The sequence below is a fragment of the Cucurbita maxima genome, unplaced genomic scaffold, assembly GCF_002738345.1.
Source record: "Cucurbita maxima cultivar Rimu unplaced genomic scaffold, Cmax_1.0 Cma_Scf00053, whole genome shotgun sequence".
Classification (NCBI taxonomy): domain Eukaryota; kingdom Viridiplantae; phylum Streptophyta; class Magnoliopsida; order Cucurbitales; family Cucurbitaceae; genus Cucurbita; species Cucurbita maxima.
In genome coordinates, this window is record NW_019272069.1 from 628,607 (window position 1) to 641,612 (window position 13,006).

The 13,006-nt window shown below is 35.9% G+C and overlaps 2 protein-coding genes across 4 annotated transcripts in view; both read left to right on the top strand.

Moving 5' to 3' along the window:
* LOC111471547 (polypyrimidine tract-binding protein homolog 2-like) overlaps positions 1 to 2,059 on the top strand; it is a 6,056-nt gene extending 3,997 nt beyond the window's left edge. For 2 of the 3 annotated variants that reach the window (XM_023117271.1, XM_023117272.1), the window contains exons 8-11: positions 145 to 261; positions 422 to 503; positions 851 to 963; positions 1,425 to 2,059. In XM_023117271.1, the coding sequence (XP_022973039.1) occupies positions 145 to 261; positions 422 to 503; positions 851 to 963; positions 1,425 to 1,772 (660 nt within the window). In that variant the 3' untranslated portion in view covers positions 1,773 to 2,059. The remainder of the gene's footprint in view (positions 1 to 144; positions 262 to 421; positions 504 to 850; positions 964 to 1,424) is intronic. The other variant, XM_023117273.1, reaches the window with a different exon arrangement.
* A 2,088-nt stretch (positions 2,060 to 4,147) lies between these two features.
* The window catches only part of LOC111471540 (ATP-dependent zinc metalloprotease FTSH 11, chloroplastic/mitochondrial-like), a 13,348-nt gene continuing 4,489 nt past the window's right edge, over positions 4,148 to 13,006 (top strand). Inside the window, exons 1-6 of the mRNA XM_023117257.1 lie at positions 4,148 to 4,969; positions 6,193 to 6,346; positions 6,497 to 6,589; positions 6,707 to 6,792; positions 6,914 to 7,037; positions 7,702 to 7,821. Coding sequence (XP_022973025.1) covers positions 4,278 to 4,969; positions 6,193 to 6,346; positions 6,497 to 6,589; positions 6,707 to 6,792; positions 6,914 to 7,037; positions 7,702 to 7,821 — 1,269 coding nt within the window. The 5' untranslated portion in view covers positions 4,148 to 4,277. The remainder of the gene's footprint in view (positions 4,970 to 6,192; positions 6,347 to 6,496; positions 6,590 to 6,706; positions 6,793 to 6,913; positions 7,038 to 7,701; positions 7,822 to 13,006) is intronic.

Genomic DNA, 13,006 nt, shown 5'->3' on the forward strand with positions numbered 1-13,006 from the left:
AGAAAAAAAAAAAAAAGGAAGATAAAGCTTCAAATGGTTTACTATGCACGAAATTGCTGGCTTACCAGTACAAATCTTGGTCTTTCTTCTTTTCTTATATTATTTTTCTATATCTGTTCCTCCTTTGAATGAATTTGTCGTCAGTCACCTTTGCAGTTCACCGTGGGTTTGGATGGAAAGAAGATTGAACCAGAGAGTAATGTTCTTCTTGCCTCCATTGAGAACATGCAGTATGCAGTGACGTTGGAGGTTTTGCACATGGTATTGCATGATATGGAAATTTTATAAAGATTGTCTGTGGACTTCAGAAGCATGTGTGTGTGTGTGTGTGTGTGTGTGAGTTGAATGACTGCTAATTCATATCTTGTAATTATTTGCAAATTATTTTTATCATGCCAACCATTTATTTTTTTGTTGGTAGGTTTTTTCTTCATTTGGACCTGTCCAAAAGATTGCCATGTTTGATAAGAATGGAGGAGTCCAGGCCTTGATTCAGTATCCAGGTAGTTCATAACTAAACTCGTGCTGACACTAGTCTCACCTGTTGGGTGCAAATGTAAATTGGCTACCGCATGTTTGCAGAAATGGTTTTCTACCGTTTATTGAACATGATTGCAACTGTATCCTTTATAAGTTCAAAAGGTGTTTTTTGGTTTCAAATCTTTGAACGAGTTAAATTATCCTTAAAGAAGCTTAGATAGGGATAATTTAAACGTTTAAATAAAATATGAGTTAATTAAAGAAGATGAAGTCAACAACATATTAATAGGGTTCAAATTTTCGGTCTTCATCCATATTATTTCAATATAATTATGTAGCATAGTAATCAGTAAATGCTACATGTGGACAGATGTTCAGACTGCGGTAGTTGCAAAGGAAGCCCTGGAGGGACACTGTATTTATGATGGAGGATTCTGCAAGCTTCACATCTCATATTCGCGCCATACTGATTTGAGTATCAAGGTAATAAAAACTCCACTTTTGTGGTTAGCTGTCCAATAGCAACAACAATCCACAATTGATTATTTGTGTCCTTTTTACCGATTGTAATGATCTTTTTATTTATCAATTACTTTTTTTTAAAATACTATTCTTCTGCTCCGGAGTTAATGAATGTGGACATTGAATCTTCCATCTATCTCTTCTGATGCAATCTGATTATTTTCTATGGATTGAAGTGTTTTTGAGCCTTTAAAAAGGTTTTCTAATCGTCTTAAGTCATAGATCTTGTTATTACTATTCATATTTATATTGTGATTAATAGACAATATTTCTTTTTAATGTTTTATCTGTATTTATAAAAAGAATATAAAAAAATATCGAATAATCGATGTTAGATCTTCCTTGACATATTGATGGAGAGTTCAATCCTTGATTATGTTAAAGTTGAATGTACCTAAATGGCTAGTTTGATGTAATTGTAGGTGAATAATGATCGAAGTCGAGACTATACAATTCCCAATACACCTTCCATGGTAAATTCTCAACCGCCTGTTGTGGGGCAGCAACCAGGTCAAATGATGGGTCCTTCCACCCATCAATACAACGGAAACCAGTATAGTCCTTCCGCCGAGCAGCCTGGGGTGCAGCCTCAGCCTTCTTCAGGTTGGGGATCTGGTGGTCCAGCTGCGCCTTACTCCATGCCCATGCACAATCCTGCTTACATGTCATCAGGGACAATGCCGCCTCAGATGGCCCCAGGTATGATGCCAAGCCCCAGTGGTTTACACCAGACACCGCCACCACCGTATCGCCCCGATCACAGGCAATAGCATGTATTGTCTTCTGTTTAATAGTTGAATGGCCATTCAAGAAAACCAAGCTTTTTAACGTACTAGAGCATGCAATTTGGCAGAGGAAAAATGTGCATTAAATTCGACAGTTTCAGAACAAATTTGGTCAGTTCTTGTTCATTTCTCTTTCATTTTAAGGGATTTGAATGAATGTAAGATCGATCATCCCGAGTGCAAAAAACCAAGCACCTTTCTTCGAAGCTAAGTGAGTTGCGAAACTCGGTTATTATTGATTATTATCTTTGGATACGTGATTACTTTGTGTCTATTCCTTCTGCTCGACTTACCCGACATTTATAAACTGAACTGTGTTTCAACTGTACTGTGTTTCAGGCTGATGAAAAAGTGTATTGAGGGCGCAATTATAAATCTAAAAACTGTGTTTTTGTTTGATATGTATCAGGTCTTGATTCAGGAGATCGTACCTATTGAGCATAGCTGGGGAGCTAATGGAAGTTGTCATTTGACACTCACTGATGAAAAAAATCAAATTTACTTTTGTCAAAGCTTTTAATTTTGTTAAATTCCACCTGTTATCATTTTAACTAGAGATATCTATTAGGCGAAAACAAGCAAGTTTTTCTCGTTCTCATCTTATTTTATTCATTATTTTTGCAAGGATTCGAGCAGGATCCTTAGCAGAAATTAGCGACTTTTCTACCGTCAATTTAAAGAAACTATTTAATGTATAATTCTTATTTTTTTCCATATAAACTATTAGCTGGTGTTCATTCATGTGGTTAGAAATTGAACTTGAAACATCACTCCACCACGAAGCCACCCCGAATAAGAGACTGAAGGTTGGATAAGCCGTCGAGATAGAAACTCCTGTATTATAAGGTTAGATAGACCGTCGAGATAGGAACTCCTGTATTGTAAGGAAAAAACAATTGACTATAAATGCGATGAAAACAAAACAATATAATCAAACATTTATTACTACAAAATTAAACCAACTGACATTAAACCTATTTGAAAAAGTCGTATTGGAACCGGTAAGATATACCTTTGAATGAAATTTTGAAAGTTTTTTTTTTTTTTTTTTTTTAATATACATAGAATTCAAGAGTGAACTTTAGAACATCTCTATTTAAAAATCTATTTATATTTATATTTACGAGACAGGACAGAAAAATATAATTAATATCTATTAATTGGATAATTGAAAGTATTGTTTTAACCTTTTAAAAAAAATTTAAAGCAATTATTTTTGTAAAGTAAAATTTAATTTGAGGTTTAATTTAATTAAATTATAATTTTGAAAACTTTTTCTATTTTATTATTTTTTTGGTAAAAAGGATTGTTATAATAAACTATTTGTGTGAATTACTGAAGTAAATGTAAAGATCCTCACACTAGTTTTTATTGATTAAATTTAAATGTAGCTAATTATTAAATATTATTAAGCATGAGTTTTAAAAGTCTATTAAAAAATTACCAAAAAGCATTAAAAATAATTCCTTAAAGTTGGTAAAGAATAAAATTAATCTAAAGAAAAGAATAATTTTGTAAAACATTTTTTTTTTTTTTTTTGATTTTCTACTCTCAATTATTTAATCTTAATTAACTCTCCTACTGTTTACAAAACAAAAGTTTAGAGTAATTTTTAATTTTATCCCTAAACTTAAAATTTTTCCATTTTTACTCTTTTAACTTTAAAATTCATTCTAAAAACATCTCTTTTTTTTTTTTTAAATCAAAGTAAATATATATATATATATATATATTTTATTAAAAACTCAGTGATGTAAAAATTAAAAAATATACATGATATTATTATAACTATATACGACATTAAAATCGTTGATATTAAAATTTAAATCATCGATATTGATAAAAATATTGATAGAACGTCGATGTTGATGTATATTTTTTAAAAAGTTACGAAACAAGCATTTTTTGAAAAAAGATTTAAATTAATAAATAAATATTTTACAACCTATATTATCTTTATATTAGTAATATATATATGTTAGATCAACACAATTTTCCACAATGATATGATATTGTCACTTTGAACATAAACTTTCATGACTTTGCTTTAGACTTCCACAACTAATAGAGAGAGTATTCTTGGATTATAAACCATTTTCATCGTCCAACCATATATATATATATACATTTTTTTTTATTGTTAATATATTGTCAAAATTTTATAATTTGTTTATACCATTTAATTCGTTAAAAATATTTAAATAATAATAAAAATATTATAGAAAAATGTTGTTAAAATTATTATTATTATTTATTGTAATTTCTCAAATAAAATAAAAAAAAAATAAAAAAATAATGAAGCGTGGATGAATAATTTTACCCACAAACAGATTCACAGAGGCAGCGTAAAAAAGCCGGCGCCAAGGAGAGGTCTGCAAATCCAAATATTGTTATTTTAGGATAAGGCCGCCTTCTCCCTCGCCCTCGCCCTCTCCTTTTTCCTTTGCTCTCTTTTCACTCTTCATTTTCGAATTTGGAGTTTCAACCATAATGGTCAATCTTCAAGCTTCCTTGTTCTGCAATCCTTCACTGTATCCTCCTCTTTCCCTTCTTTCTTCTTCTTCTTCAAGGCAAATGGTTCACTTGTCGCTGTCTCTTCCTTGTCCTTCCATTTCTTGCACCCCCTTTTGGGGTTGTGGGTTTCGATTTGGGCGTCGTTCTTCTTCTTCTCTTCCCTGTACATTGCACCCTGAGTATGGGAATTACAATTCAGAATCGATTTCTTCTTCCGGTGGTGGCAATATGGGTTCTGGTCCTCAAGATTTCAATATTGGTGGGTTTGGCGATCAGGGTGCGGATTTTGATGGGAGTAGGATGGAGGGTAGTAGTGAGAGTTCGGAGATTCTGATGAACATTGAGGGTGGGGTGATGGCCACTGATGAAAATGCCGAGACAGTGTTGGATAGTCCTGGAAGTGTGGAATTGGAGGGATTTGAGAGTGGAATTCAGTCTGAGAAAGAGGAGAAGTGGAAGAGGTTGCCGTTTGTGGTGTTCTTGATGGGGCTGTGGGCAGCAACAAGAAGGAAATTTCAGAAGGTGATTGAAATTGTAATGGATTGGTATAGTTGGTGGCCGTTTTGGCGGCAGGAGAAGCGTTTGGAGCGGTTAACTGCTGAGGCTGATGCGAATCCGAAGGATGCGGCCAAGCAGAGTGCTCTATTAGCCGAGCTGAATAAGCAGAGGTTAATTTGCAAACTGGTTTTTTAATTTTGTATTTTGAACTGTGAATAATCATGGTACTCAAGATAGCAATGGCCATGTAGTTTTCCTCTTGCTTCTACTTGAGCTGGTGAATAATTGATTAGTAACAAGCTTTTCTTGCAATGCTTTGTTCAAGTAGTGTTTGTTACACAAATCATGGTGGTCACTTACCTCGGATTTAGAATTTTGGTTCATTCTTTTTACTGCTAGGATTTTAAGGTTGTCCTGTGAGATAAGTCAAAGGTGTACACCGGACACTCACAATTTTGTTTTAGAAAAACAGCAGTATTTGATTTCATGTCGTTAACTGGAAAATATTTTCCTGTCTTGTCGAATACAAGATCTATTTTGAAGTTGTACTGCTTGTTTTGCAAGATCCTGCATCGGTTGGGGAGGAGAACGAAACACCTTTTATAAAGGTGTAGAAACCTCTTCCTAGCCGACGCATTTTAAAAACCTTGAGGGAAAGCCCAAAGAGGACAATATCTACTAGCGGTGGGCTTGGGCCATTACAAATGACATTAGAGCCAGACACCGAGCGATGTTCCAGCGATGAGGCTGAGCCTCGAATGGGGGTGGACATGAAGCGATGTGCCAGCAAGGACACTGGGCCCCAAAGGGGGTAGATTTGGTGAGGTCCCACATTGATTGGAGAAAGAAACGAGTGTCAGCGAGAACGCTGGGCCTCAAAGGGGGGTGGATTGTGAGATCCCACATTGGTTGGGGAGGAAAATGAAACACTCTTTATCAGGTAATGGAAACCTCTCCCTAGTAGACGCGTTTTAAAAACCTTGAAGGGAAGCCCGAAAAGGAAAGCCCAAAGAAGACAATATCTGCTAGCGGTGGACTTGGATGTTACATGTTTAGTTCTTACAAAAGGCCTACTTTAGGAAAAAAAAAATGTTGTCATTCTTTATAAAGTTATGGTTTTTTGAATGGCGATTTCATTTCAATTTATTTGTTTGAAAAGAGTCTTGAACCGTCTATTTAGTTTTCAATAGTAGCACTGACCATAGTGTGTTATCAATCTCTTTTTGTTTTGAATTATCCCCCTTTCCCCTTATCGTTTGCTGAGGTTTCAATCATTAATTCTGACGTTGCCTTCTTCAAGTAGTGTTATTGTTTGGATTTATTATTTCATATGTTGGTAACTAGACGATACTTACGGTTTCACGTTCTCTGTAACATGTGGAACTATTTCCAGTCCTGAGTCTGTCATTAGGCGTTTTGAGCAAAGGGATCATGCTGTAGACAGTAGAGGAGTAGTGGAGTATCTTCGAGCTCTTGTTGTCACCAACGAAATTTCTGAGTATCTTCCAGATTCTGAAAGTGGAAGGCCATCAACTCTTCCTACATTGGTACTTAAGCTTGACCAATTTCTCTTCCTTTTATAAGAAGATCTCGAATTTGTATGAACACACTTGGATAATTGCTCTTTGGTCTGATCTTAATTCTTATTAATAAATTTGGTTATTCTTGTGGTTGTTCTGATCGATAAAAATGCACAGCTACAAGAGTTGAAGCAGCGTGCTTCAGGAAACGTGGACGAGCACTTTGTGAACCCTGGCATTTCTGAGAAACAACCATTGCATGTAGTGATGGTAAGTATCATACCATTTCTTGGACTTCCTTCCATCATATCATATTAGTTTTGTTTCTTTATGTGAACTACTATCGTCCTCCTAGTTTTTAATTCGTAACGTTATTTTCTATTGAAGGTTGGCCCTAAAGTACCCAACAAGTCTCGTTTTGTACAAGAACTTATCTCCACTATACTTTTCACTGTTGCTGTTGGATTAGTATGGTATTAGCCTTTACTTCACAATCTCTACCATTGTTCTCCTCCCTCCGCCCTTCTCCCAGAATCATGCTTGGTTTTGTGTTTTTTTAGTTGTTAATTGTGGTACATGAGAGTCCTCTTACAGGTTTATGGGTGCTAGCGCACTTCAAAAATACATAGGGAGTTTAGGTGGCATAGGAACCTCAGGCGTTGGTTCAAGTTCTTCATATGCCCCAAAAGAGTTAAATAAAGAAGTTATGCCAGAGAAGGTAGATATGAAGTATTCTATGTGATTTCTTTGTCCGATTGTATATGAAATAAGTACGTAAATGTCGTGAAAAGTCAGGGGTTGTTTGGGATTTGTTTCTAGAATAGGTTTCTGCCTTTTAGATTACAAATTATGTATAGAAGTTGTTTTTGTTTGTTTACTATGTCTTTTCATAAATGACCATTTTTTTATCTAGAAAAAATAATGTTTTTGTTCATTTTAATTTCATTAATTTGTGAATAACGATTTCAACTTACCCATTTATAAACTAGAAGTCATTTTTTTAAAAATCATTTAAGTAATCTATTATCATTGTTTTTGCCTTGATCTGTAGAGGCATGGGTAGAAAAAGCTTGTTATTCTTCTAGATTTGATTAGCCTGGGCAGAAATTTAGGATTTTTCGTTATTGCTAAAATGTTTATGCTAGGAGGGAGTTAAGATGAATTAGTTTAGGTAGAGAAGTTATCTTTTTCATGCATAATTTTTCTTTCTATAGACGGTCTTACATTTTAGTAAGCTCCTATTTTGTGCTGGTAGGTAACAGAAAATAAGTTTACTTTTGATTAGAAACACGTGTTTCGAACTGTTCTGATTCCTGTACGTTCAAGCATAATTTTGCTTGGGAGTGTTTTTGTTCTTATTCAGTGATAACCTTTCCCTGTAGAATGTCAAGACATTTAAGGATGTTAAAGGTTGTGATGATGCAAAGCAAGAGCTGGAAGAAGTGGTGGAGTATCTGAAAAACCCTTCCAAGTTTACCCGGCTTGGAGGGAAGTTGCCGAAGGTTTGTGTTTGTCACTCCCTGTCTTGATTTTCATTTGTAGTTGTCTTATTTCTGCTTACTTTGTTGCCCCTTTTCCTTGGCTGGAAGCTCTTTAGTTGGCCGATTGTCTTTTGCCTTGCTTTGTGATTAGTTTATGTTGTTTATCCTAGCAACGACTTTGGTATGACGGAACGATTACAAAAAGACCTTGTAATCCAAGTTGATGGTGTCTATAGTGTAATTACAAGACGACTTAAGTTGGGGACTCTAGTTTGAGGTCGTAAACTGTAAAGAGAGTTTGGCTTGTCTGAAAATTTTTTCGAGTTCCTTTCCTTCCAAAGAAGGTACAGAATAGCCCTAGCAGGGTTCATCCAAAGCACTCTGGATTTGTCTTACAACCACTGCTCTGGAAGGATTTCAGCCATCCAATTTTCCATACATTTCGATTTAGACCTCTGCGTCCCAAACATCTGGCCAAAGAACTTCCAAACATTTTCAGCAAACTCAAGTGAATCGACAGACTTAACAGAGATCCTTCATTATTATAGCATAGTACTTGTGTACTGAAAAAATTTATCCCTTCAATGATTTTGATGGGGCTAGGTGCGTTTATTACGGGGAGACAAATTCTTGATTAGGCTCTCATTGCTAACGAGACAATCAAAAACTACAAGAGTCGTAAGCAAAGAAAGGGTTATCTTTAAGATTTATTTTGAGAAGCTTACGACTATGTGGATTAGAACTTCCTTGACAAGGTCCTTCGTATGAAAAACTTCGGGTACAAGCTCCACGGGGATTTGGAGTTGTACTATATCAGTAAGCAACTCTATTCTCCTTAATGGAAGGCCTAGGGGAAGGTCCATGTAACAAGTGGCCAAACAGGGGATGCTATTTCCCCTCTTTTTCCTTGTTGTGTATCCCTAGTAGGATTGTCTCTAGAGGAGTTGATGGAAGTGGGTAAGAACATGGGGCTTCTATCTCATCTCCAAATTTTCGATGACACTATCTTCTTCTACTCAAGCAAGGAGGGAGTCATTTCGGATCCTGAATTACATTTTAACATTCTTTGAGACTGTGTCAGGTCTAAAGGTCGATCAATAGAGGTTGGTTCTCTCTAGTCCTCCCTCCTTTTATCATGGTCTTCCCTTAGGTCATAATCCGAGAAACCTTCCGTTTTGGGATCTGGTGATGGATAAGACGCGTAAAAAGCTTGCATCTTGGGAAGAGAAGTTTTCTTTAGGGGTGTTAAAAAATACGATACCTAAAAAACCTGATCAACCCAACCCAACCCGTACATTTTGGATTGGGTCATAAACTTATTTGGGTTCGGTTCAAATAAATGAAAATTTTGTGGGTTGGATTGGTTCATGGGTTTCCTAATACTAAGTTGGGTAGAACCGAATCAACCCGAATTTATTGTTAATTTTAAAACATAAATTTTTCCTTACGATTCAATTATTTATTTATTTATTTTTATTAATTTCATAATTATTTTTTTGATTATTTATTCTTTGAACAACTCTTTTTAACCATTTGGAAGGTAACTTTTCAAAATATATATTGAAATTGAGTGGTAAATCTTAATTAAATATTTGAAAATAAATAAATTGATGTTTTAGAAACTAACATTTTACCTCTATTAAAAATAAAATTTTGAATAATTAACCTAAGCAACCCGAACCAATCTAGCTCAAACAATTTATGATTGGGTTGGGTTGGGTTTATTATTTAATAAGGTTTGTTTGGGTTGAAAAGTTTACAACCTGAGCAATTTTGTTGGGTTTAAAAAATGTCACAATCTGACTCGACCCAACTCATGAACACCCCTAGTTTTCGTCCAAAGCGGAAAGGTTTAACCCTCGGTTGTTCCATTTTGAGTGGAATCCCCATTTACCTTCTTTCCCCCTTTTAAGGTTCCTTCGACTCTGTAAAAGAATTTTGAGAAGTCGATGATGAATTTTTTGTACAAGGGGATCAATGAGGGGAATAGTGCCTGTGGTGAAGTGGGAGATGGTGGGAAGCCAGTGAGCCTAGGGGGCTTAGAATTAAGGAATTTAAAAGCCGGAAACAAATCCCTCTTGGCTAAATGGTTGTAACATTTCCTCCTTGAGTCTATTACTCTGTGGTATAGGATTTATAGCAAACAATAATGGCCCTCATCTTATTGAATGGATGTTGGGTGGGGTCAAGGGTACTAATAGAAACCTTTGGAAGAAATTTCTGATGAGCTTCCTTTTTCGCTCACCTGGTCCATTGTTTTGTGGGTGATGGGAAGGAAATGTATTTTTGGGAGGACAAATGGATGAAGGATAGACCCCTCTGTGTTATGCTTCCTCATTTAGACCACCCAAGTTCTATAGATAACCAACTCGGTGGCTAGTATTGTTTGTTCTTGGAGCTCTTACTCTTTATTGCTTGGGTTCTGTGGTTATTTTTCGATAGGGAAATGACAGATGTCACGACTCTATTATCTTTGAGTTTAGATTGTGGAGAATGGACTTACATCTCCAGTGGCTTTTCTTGTAGCTCATTTTTTTCGTCGCATGTAGAACCCTTCTCTGTATAGTGAGTCTATTTTCTCCTCTCTCTATAAAGTAAAAATCCCAAAGAAGGCTAAGTTCTTTATTTGGTAGGCTTTCTATGGAAGAGTTGGTGTCTTGATAGGCTATTGAGAAAGATGCCTTGATAAGACAATTTTGCTATATCCTTTGTCTGAAAGTGGAGGAAGACTTGGATCATCTCCTTTGGAGCTGCGAGTTTACTTAGTCTATTTGGACCTACGTTTTTTTGTTGCATTTGGTGTCCAAGTTGCTAGACATAGATTTAGGGAGATGATCAAGGTGTTACTCAATCACCCTCCTTTTTGCGATAAAGGTAGGTTTCTTTGGCAAGTTGGGGTTTTTGTGCCATTTTGGTTCGAGGTATCGAGAGAGAGGTCCTTGTGATGTTTGGTCCCTGCTGGGTTCTATGCTTCCCACAAAATATTTTTGTGATTATATATTTAGGTATCTTTGTACTTGACTGGAGTCTCTTCCTTTAGTAGGGCCTCCTTTTTGTGGGCTTGTTTTTATCCGTGTATTCTTTCATTCCTTTTCAATGACAATTTAGTCTTTATAATATATATATATATATATCGGGGGGTATGGATATATTGGGAAACCTCCGTTGAATTTTTTCCATAGTATTAATGCTATTAAGGGTTACAGTTCGTCATAAAAAATCACTATCTTTGGAATAGCACCATCCTTGATCTGGTTACATAAAATCTTAGATAAGGAATAGGATATAATCATTTCTTTCCACTACATTTCAACACCTATACTAAGAAACACACCTACATCTGTCCAACCAAATTAGGCAGGGCAGCATCACCATACTGGTCCATTAGATTTTCAGTTTGTTCCTAAAACCATGACATGGATGTCATCCGGAGGACAACAGGGAAGATTAAGCTTGGATGACTAAGCTTGGCACCGGAGGCTCTTGCTTTTAGTGATTTACTGATATTAAACTTCAGGCTTCTCCAGATACAAATGGTTCTGCTTCTCATAAACCAGGTGAATGGAGATTGCTCATCCTTGTAAGCGAAAAATTTTATGTGACAAACCGTTTCGTCCATGGGGTATCTCCATGAAAGCAAAATTTTTCCTCTGTATGCTCTTTTGCATTAAGGCTGCCACAATACCACTTCATAGGTATGATGCAGAAAAAATTAGAATGCAGTATAAGTTCAAGGAGTTTTTTGCTCACCCAATGCCTTTGAAGTGTATAAGTGGACTCTTTTCCTTCCTCCTCTTTTTCATCCGCTTTTTTTTTTGTCAAGTTCGATTGACATATCACATGCTTAACCCCACCTTGAATGACATCAATCAATGGCTTAGAACTAGTGGACCTCTACAGTATGCCAATTCTAGCTCAGAAAAGAAAAGGAATCCGAAGGGTATGGAGAACTTACAAATCTTTCCTCCATTTTCACATCTCATCAACCAGATTTTGCTGACATACACATTTCCTCTTTATAGTTTTTTTGGAATTTTTCACAGTTCAAGAAAAAAGCAGCCGTATGGTCTAAAGATCAAGAACCGCTGTGACTTGTGTGCTTATTGCATGGCTAGATGGTCTTGGAGTAATCTAGACACTCTACTCCTACCAAAAGCATGAGACTCTTCAACAACCTGATCAACAATCTTTCTTAGGGGAAAAAATACTATCTTTTCTTAGGCATATTTGAGGGAAAACCCCAACTATACTTGCACCCACCATTTTCTTGTCTGCCCAATTGGCCCTAGAAATCCCAAAATGCTGAAGTCCGTAAGGTGGAAAGAGCTGTCAGACCACGTTTCTGTTTCTTAAAGCTTACAACATCGTTTATGGTGGCACTTGTTCAAGGTTTGAAAATATGTGACTTGACCAGAGAGTCCCTTCTGTTGAGCTGTGCTGAAATCTTCTTCCTTCATGTGGTTGGCTGGGCAGTGCTTCATGATGAAGTTAAAACCTTAATTCTGAGTGAATTTATGGTTGTGAAGTACTCTAGCCTCTCATTTCTCCAACCTTTCGCCATCACTACTAGCTTAGGTTTGAAATAGGAGCTTTGGAATTTGAGAGGAGGAATTCCTAGTTGAGGCTTCTTGACCGTTAGGGTCCCTTACTTGCAGCTCCGTCCTTGAAGATCTTAATTATCCTGAAAAACTCTAAACGTGGATCTTTGAACTATGGTCTGGAAGGATACATTTCCCGAGAGGTGAATGAGAAGTTTTAGTAGAGAACATCTGCACCTAAGACAAGATCCAACTAGATGCATTCTTTGAGAGTGTGCAATTTTTGGATGGAGAGAAATCGCTGAATTTGAGTAGGCAGAGACTGAAACCTGCTTTCTTTTCTTGATAATATTATTTTTGCTGCTGGTTCTTGGTGTGTAATTAGTAGTAATTCCTTTTGTAACTGTTCAATTTCTGATGATTGGGCCGATCGGAGGGCTTTCTTATAGAACCTCTGTTGGCCGTGGGTCGAGTTGCCTTCTCTCCCATTTTTGTATATGTCATTATATTAATGAACTGTTACCTTTCTTATAATGATGATGATAATAATAGTAATATATCTCGGAACAAATCTCTCTCCTTACAATTCCTTCATTTTTTTTTTTTTTTTTTTTTTTTTTTTTTTTTTTTTTTTTTTTTTTTTTTTTTTTTTTTTTTTTTTTTTTTTT